Source organism: Gekko japonicus, unplaced genomic scaffold, assembly GCF_001447785.1.
Source record: "Gekko japonicus isolate JY-2015 unplaced genomic scaffold, Gekko_japonicus_V1.1 scaffold64, whole genome shotgun sequence".
Taxonomy (NCBI): Eukaryota; Metazoa; Chordata; class Lepidosauria; order Squamata; family Gekkonidae; genus Gekko; species Gekko japonicus.
In genome coordinates, this window is record NW_015170277.1 from 883,339 (window position 1) to 891,403 (window position 8,065).

Genomic DNA, 8,065 nt, shown 5'->3' on the forward strand with positions numbered 1-8,065 from the left:
CCCGTCCCTGCCGCCCCCCCCCCCCCAATAGCTAGCAATCCAAAACAGTCCAGTGGAACCTGAGCGGTGGGTGTTGCCTTCTGACACACTTCCAATGATGTCAGGGGGTGTGGCCTATGCAAATAAGTTATGCTAATGAGTTATGCTAATGAGCTCCTGCACCTCTTTTTCTACGAAATGACCCCTGCCACCCACCAATGCTCCCTCTAAGCTGTGGAGTCTTGTGAGCAAAAAGTCTGCCCTGTGAGCTACTGGCATTAAAGTGGTGAGCGAGCGATTTGGCTGCTGCATAGATTAGTTTGCTCCGGAGCCCTCCTTCCTGAGCCGAGGCAAAAAAAATGTGTAAGCTGGAGGCTAAAAAAACTGTGAGCTAGCTCACACTAACTCAGCTTAGAGAGAACACTGTTCCTAAGCCTACCCCTGGCCCCCCCTGATCTGGAGCCAGAATTGGGTTGCCACGTTCAGAGCGGCTGCGGGCCTTGAAAGACACAGATGCTGAAATTCTAAGCCCTTGCGGCTCAGATAGGCTGCTCCTGCCTGGGGCGCAAAGCCGTCAGCTGCTCACGTCTCTGATTTTTCCCTCCCCACCAAGGCGCTAACTTCCCTGCGGGGCTTGGAGACCTCCTGCAATGGCAGCTGGGAGAAACTGGCAGCTTGGGGGGGGGTAGATTTGACCCCCACTGAGGCCCCTCCCCTTTCCAAACCCCACCCTCCTCAGGCTCCTCCCCCAAACCTCCAGGAATTTCCCAGTCTGGAGATGCCCCTCAATGAACTGGAGAGAGGGTTGTCCGTGACTAGCCTCACCGCCGGAACCCTTGCAGCTGCCAGCCCGAGCCAGGTCCAAGCCAGCTTTGCGCCTGGCTGGCAGCGTGAACCCGGGAGGGTCGTACTTTGCTTGAGGTGACTGAGTCCCTTGGACTGGCCCAGGTCCCTCTTCCAGGGACAGTCCCACATGGCTGAAGAACTAGCCGTTTAAAGATTAGGCAGAGAGGAAATGTTTGTGCAGGCCGACAGGTCTACTATAATCCGCTCCGTCCTTGGCAGTGGGCTCCAAAGTGCACGTTTTTAAAGGGCGGGGAAGGACAGGAGCGAAAGTGAGTTTTGGAGGGAAGGAGGGGGAGTTGAGCTTCCGTCCAAGGTCAGGTAGCGTGATGCTGGCAGCAGGCCCAGGGAGGGTAACTCTAAACCAGGGACTCGCGAGGGAGGGGCTGCTGGCTTCCTTCCTTCTGCCGCAGAAATGTTTGGAAGGGGCTGCCGAAGTGGCATGCGGCTAACTGCATTTGGATTCCTTGGGGAAGGGGGGATGGCCCCCCAGCTGGCTTCCACGGCCTCCCTGGCAGAATATCAAACCTGGGATGGGCGGCACCTGCCAAAAACCTCCCCTGCAGTACGGCCTGGGAGGTGACGGATGTGTCTTCCTGGTAGGGATACCAGCCTCCAATTTGGTGTGGTGGTTAAGAGCGTGGACTGTAATCTGGGAGAACCGGGTTTGATTCCCCACTCCTCCACTTACACCTGCAGGATGACCTTGGGCAAGCCGTAGTTCTGACAAGAGCTGTCCTTGAAAAAGAGCAGTTTCTGTTAGAGCTCTCTCAGCCCCGCCTAGCTCCCAGGGTGTCTATTGTGGGGAGGGGAAGGGAAAGGGGTTTGTAAGCCGCTCTGACACTCTTGAGTGAAGGGCGGGGTATAAATCCAACTTCTTCTTCAGGTGGGCGTGGGGATCCCCTGGAATTATATCTCATCTACAAGCGATGAAGATCAGTTCCCCTGGAGAAAATGGATGCTTTGGAGGGTGGACTCTGTGGCATTGTGCTCCACTGAGGTCCCTGTCCTCCCCAGGTTCCACCCCCCCAAAAAAAATCTCCAGGAATTTCCCAACCTGGATCTGGCAACCCTTCCCCCTTCCCCCGCCGGTGGCCTGGAGGGACCTTGGCCACCCTGCTTCCTGGCGATGACCAAATACCCTGACCCAGCCTCGGTCACTCTTCCAAGACAGTTCCCAACGGATGGCGAACTGTGTGGATTTCCTTTTGGGCTCACCGTAGCCAGCGGATAGGTTCATTGGGTAGCCGTGTCGGTCTGAAGGAACAGGACCACTCTGTTGTCGAAGCCCCAGCGAGTTCAGTGGGATGTGCCCAGGTCGGCATGCTCGGGATCACAGCCTTGGTGTCATAACCTGATTTAGCATGGGGACGATCCGGGGTCCGAGAGCAGCAGGAGGTTCCAGCGTCTGACACATCCCGGGCTGCCAAGTCCGGGTTCGGACGTACCGGGAGATTGGAGGGTGAAGCCGGGGGAGGGTGGGGGGTTAGGGGAGGGGAGGGATTTTGGGAGGGCCTAAGGCCATGCTGACCACCTCCCAGAGCAGCCGTCTTCTGCAGGAGAAGTGGAGTGAATGTTTTAAGTAAATAAGTGATTTATGTCGACTGGGGGTCGGTTGTCATTCCAGGAAATATTCAGGCCTTAATGTTGAGGTTAGCGACCCCACACGTTCAGGGCCGGCCCCAGCTTATTTTGCACCCTAGGCGAGGATCCCTTCTGGCGCCTCCCCCCCCCCCCCCGCACCCCAGGACCCGTTAATTGGATCTGTACCGCGGACCTCCCGTTCCCCTGGCACCCATGCTCTTAACACTCACTTTTCCTTTTGTAACTTTGCCTGCTTTGCACATCTGGCTTCCACCAAGGAAGACTCTGCTAAGAAAGGCGCTCGCAGTCACAAACAACCTCCGCTTCTCACTTGCCTTGACAGTTCCTTGCTGGGGTTGCCATAAGTCATGGCATGGAAATCTTGAGTGTCCTTATGTAATAGCCACCCTGCTTAGATTCTTCTTTGACTCAGCTGAGTGACCCTTCTGTGCCCAGAGGGCTAAGTTCTTTGTATCATCAGAAAGATCATAACGTTTAAAACTAAGTAGTGTTTGCAGCTGAACCAGGACAGCAGGGTGTGTGTGTGCCAGTTTGGCGCCCCTAAGGGCCGGCGTGCTCTAGGCGAGCGCCTAGTTCACCTGGTGAGTGAGCCGGCCCTGCACACGTTACCAAAGAGACATGCCTGGCAGCTCCTCTGACCCTATCCCTTGACAGAGAATGAAAACCGGTACGAAGGTTCCTGGAAGGACGGGAAGAAAAATGGGCCAGGAAAGTTCTTCTATTTGGATTCCGGGCAGCTCTTTGAAGGGTTCTGGGTGGATGATATGCCGAAGTGCGGAACCATGATCGACTTTGGCCGCGACGAAGCACCCGCACCAACGAAGTACCCGATTCCAAAGGTAATGACGGGGGTCAGACTGGGGGCCTTGTCCCTTCGATTGGGGGGCGGTGGCCTCTACAGATCTGAGTCTTGCCAGTTTGTGGGGATTCTGTGGGTCGCACATTACATTTCCTGTAATCTGAGCATACCTGAGCAAAGGTCTGCAGCTGTTTGGGTTGCCAGCTCTTTAACTGACCCCTGTGCCCATGCCTTCAGCAGCAGCTTGGCATTCAATATGTTGTCGAGGGCCTTCACGGCCAGAGTTCATTAGTTGTCATAGATTTTCCGGTCAATGACACAGAGGGCACTCCATCTTTATCTGTTATACCTCTGAGGATGCCAGTCACAGCTGCTGGCGAAACGTCCGGTCGTACAATGCCAAGACCACGGCCAGAGAGCCCGGAAAAATCCACAACAACTAACTTGGCATTCGCTTATTTCCATGCCACAAGAAGCGTCACAGCTGAGACGGAATAAGAACATAAGAACATAAGAGATGCCAATGTTGGATCCGGCCAAAGGCCCATCCAGTCCAACACTCTGTGTCACGCAGTGGCCAGAAATACCAGTGCCATCAGGAGGTCCACCAGTGGGGCCAGGACATTAGAAGCCCTCCCACTGTTGACCCCCCCCCCCAAGCACCAAGATGACAGAGCATCACTTGCCCCAGAGTCCCTATCTATACCTTGTGGCTAATAGCCACTGATGGACCTCTGCTCCATATGCTTATCTAATTCCCTTTTGAAGCCGTCCATGCTTGTAGCCGCCACCACTTCCTGTGGCAGTGAATTCCAAGTGTTAATCACTCTTTGGGTGAAGAAGGACTTCCTTTTATCCGTTCTAACTCGAGCACTCAGCAATTTCATGGAGTTCCCACGAGTTCTTGTATTGTGAGAAAGGGAGAAAAGTACCTCTCTCTCTACCTGCTCTATCCCATGCATAATCTTATAAACCTCGATCATGTCACCCCTCAGTCGTCGTTTCTCCAAGCTAAAGAGCCCCAAGCGCCTTAACCTTTCCTCATAGGGAAAGTGTTCCAACCCTTTTATCATTCGAGTTGCACTCTGGTGGTGGTGAGAGCTGCTTCCAAAACAGTGTTGTTTTAGTCTGCACAGCAAATCAGATCTCCAAAGGCTGGTCAGAATGCCTGGTGGGCAAATGCCCTGCCTGGTTCCACCTACATTCTAAACCTAACTTGGTGGGTACCAGGAGAGAAAGGAAAGAAATCAACAAGATGGCAGATTTATTTTTATTATTTCTTATCTATTTTATTTATACCCCAGCTTTCTCCCCAAGGTGGACGCGAAGCGGCTTACATCATTCTCCTCCCCTTCGTTTAATTGTCACGGCAACCTTGTGAGACAGGTTAGGCTGAGACAGCGCGTGACTGGCCCAAGGTCACCCAGCCAGCTTTGACGCCAGAGTGGGGATTCAAACCCGGTTCTCCCAGAGTGTAGTCCAGCACTTTAAGCCAGTCAATCAGTTAGCCTTTATTGGCATAAAACAATACCTTCAAAGAGGATTACTATAAAAGAGAAATATACATATAGAACCAACCATTTTACGGACTACATCATATTGCATAATGCTGCATAAAACAATCTGTTACAAAATGTTACTCATTTTGGTAGTTTTTCCTGTCGTGGCTTTGTAGCGGATTGTAAAAACATGGCTACCTTCACTGATATTTCAGGAGCAGAGTCGTTCAGAAGACGGTGCACTTTTAAAGCATCAGGAAGGTCCGTCATGGTGGTTGAGACAGGGTTTAAATATCTAAAACGTATAAATATCTAAATAAACGTATAAATAAATATCTAAAACGTAAAATTGACAATGCACTACACTGCATTGGCTCCAATCCTCCCTCTAAGCTGTGGAGTCTCGTGAGCAAAAAATTCTAATTTGTGAGCTCCTGGCATTAAAGTTGTGAGCGAGCGATTTGGCTGCTGCACAAATTGGTTTGCTCTGGAGCCCTCCTTCCTGAGCGGAGACAAAAACCTGTGAGCTGGAGGCTAAAAAACTGTGAGCTGGCTCACACTCACTCAGCTTAGAGGGAACACTGGACTTGGCTCTCAACAAAAGTCAGCAATGCCAACAGCCAGACTGAACAGCAAGAGTTAACAGGCCGCAGGGTGGAACAAGAGAGCAATTGATTCCCAACTTACGGCCAACCCTGTTGGGTTCTCAAGGCAAGAGACAAACAGAGGCGGTTGGCCCTTGCCTGCCTCTGCGTGGCGACCCTGGTCTGCCTTGGTGGGCTCCCATCCAAATACTGATCGGGGCTGACCCTGCTTAGCTTCCGAGAGCTTGCAAGATTGAGCTAGCCTGGGATATCTAAACCTCTTCTCTGAAATGCAAAAGAGAAGAGCCAGGCAAAGGGACGCAAGGAGGACATCCCATAGATGAGGCGTCACCACCAAGAGAGCCCTGCCTCTGCGGCTCCTTTGCTTCCCCTCTGAGGGTGCAGATTCCCCACCCAGCTGTAGCTATGGGCCCCTTCTCTTCCTACGAGGCAGGGAGCGCCTTGCACCAGGGGAAGTACGTTTAGCAAAAGAGTTCCGTGGGATCTAGCCCATATTCATGCCGAGACAAACGTGCTCCGTGTTGCAGTCGTGACTTTTTTGCTCTCACTGTGTGTGCCGCAAATTCCATGGCTTGCCTATCTCCTTGCTTCCTTGTACACAGTTATACTGCTGCCTTGGCTGGGAACGCTGGCTGATTCCGGAGTTGACTGACATCTTTGTTTGCTTTCCCTTCTTTAGAGGGTTCAGTGCCTTGATGTTTGCATATTTTTGATAAGTTCGCATCGCAATCAAGCACAGCCCAGGGCATGGTATAAATAATAAATAAACTGCAATTGGTTGCTATGGAACAAAAGAGAGAGAGAGAGAGACAGAGAGAGTGAGAGTGTTCCGAACTTAAATTGCAGGGGAACAATCAAGAATCACTGGAGGAATACTCTTCAAAATGTTTGCCTTACATGGACTTGTTTACACCGTTGGCGTTCCGATCTTTTTCCCCTCCAGTTTGCTATCTTGTGATAAGGGGTTTTTCATGGCTGCTTTTGCCCCAGCCATGGCATATTCAGGAGGTCCAGTTTCCTTGCGGAGGAGAAAGAACACCAGAGGCTGAGTGGGGGGAGGCCGTGGCTCAGTGGTAGACAGGGGTCATTTCGTAGAAAAAGAGGGGCAGGAGCTCATTAGCATAACTCATTAGCATAACTTATTTGCATATGCCACACCCCCTGACATCACCGGAAGTGTGTCAGAAGGCAACACCCACCACTCAGGCTCCACTAGGCTGTTTTGGATTGCTAGCTATTGGGGGGGGACGTGCAGATCTGTCCTCGCAGAGGAGGGAGAGCTTGTACCTGAATAAAACTCGGCCTTAAAGGTGCCACTGGACTGTTTTGGACCGGGGGGCCGGGAGGGGTCTCTGCAACTTACCTGGCTGCTTCTTGCTCTGACTGCGGGCTGCTGGGAGCAGGGGTTGGGGCTTGTTGCCTGTGCCCGCCCCCTGGGCTCTTTACTGCCGGAGCTCTGCTCCTGTGCGCTTTTGCAGGAAATGACCCCTGGTGGTAGAGCATCTGCTTGGCATGCTGACAGTCCAAGGTTTGATCTCTGGCACCTTCACTTAAAAGAATAAAGTAGTCTGTGAAGTGAAGACCTTGGAGAGCCGTTGCCAGTCAGAGTAGACAAGACTGACCGTGATAGGCCCAGGGTCAGACTCAGTAGAAGGCAGCTGCATGTCTTTTTTTTAAAATATAATTTTATTACTGAATATTTACGGGTGAACAAAAGGCTATTAAAAAAGTAAACGTTATCTTGCTATACACTATGCATACAGTATCTCTTCGTATACAGGGTTTGGAGGAATAATATCATTCTCCAAGAAATAAAACATAACAGGTATCCACAGGTAATTGACAGGCATGGTGGAACGAGCTCCCAGAAGACATCAGGGCCCTGCGGGACCTTCTACAGTTCCGCAGGGCCTGGAAAACCGAGCTCTTCCACCAGGCCTTCGATTAGGGGCCGCCACTGAACGAGCAACTGAACATCTATTACTGGCTCTTTCTTTGGGATACTGGTCTAGTCATACGGGGCCAACTACAACCATCGCCATTTGCACTATATCGTTTGTATTTACTCTGCACTATATATTTTATTGTTATAATTTTATCTGTTTTTATTGTAAATTATTATTGTTCGCCGCCTTAAGCCTGCTTGTCAGGCAAGGCGGGATAGAAATCGAAACAAACAAACAAACAAACATATCCCAGAGCTGGGCTGAGCTCTTGGTTGGGTCTGTTGATGGTATACTCCAGGGGTGGCCAAAACTTGCTTAACAGAAGAGCCACATAGAATAAACGTAAGACGTTTGAGAGCCGCAGGACACGAACGAATATTGCAAACATGTTTGTATTGAATAATATGCAGATCTGTATTTTATTAACATTACATGAGACTGCCAAAAATAAAAACAAAAGGGGTAAAAATTAGATATTGATAATATTTATTTGTTGGGACCCGCGATACTTGCAGCCGCCGGGCCTCGCCGGTCTCCCCTCCCCCCGGCTCCGAAGCGAGGCCCAGCAGCTTGCAGCCGTTGTGCCTCGCCTGTCCCCCCGCCACTGCCGCCGGGCCTCACCGGTCCCAGCCTGCCCGCCAGCCAGCCAGCCAAGCCTTCTGCTGCACTCCCATCCCCTGTGGCGGTGGTGGTGGCGAGGCAGTTCACAGAGCGTTCCCTGCGCATGCACAGGGGACGCTCTGTTACTTTTGGGGGGGATTTAAATATCCCCCTGATATTTTCCCCCCT

At 51.7% G+C, this 8,065-nt stretch overlaps 1 protein-coding gene across 1 annotated transcript in view; it reads left to right on the top strand.

Annotated features, from left to right (window-relative positions):
- MORN3 (MORN repeat containing 3) overlaps positions 1-8,065 on the top strand; it is a 16,533-nt gene that overhangs the window by 5,202 nt on the left and 3,266 nt on the right. Inside the window, exon 4 of the mRNA XM_015417687.1 lies at positions 3,082-3,266. Within this exon, the coding sequence (XP_015273173.1) occupies positions 3,082-3,266 (185 nt within the window). The remainder of the gene's footprint in view (positions 1-3,081; positions 3,267-8,065) is intronic.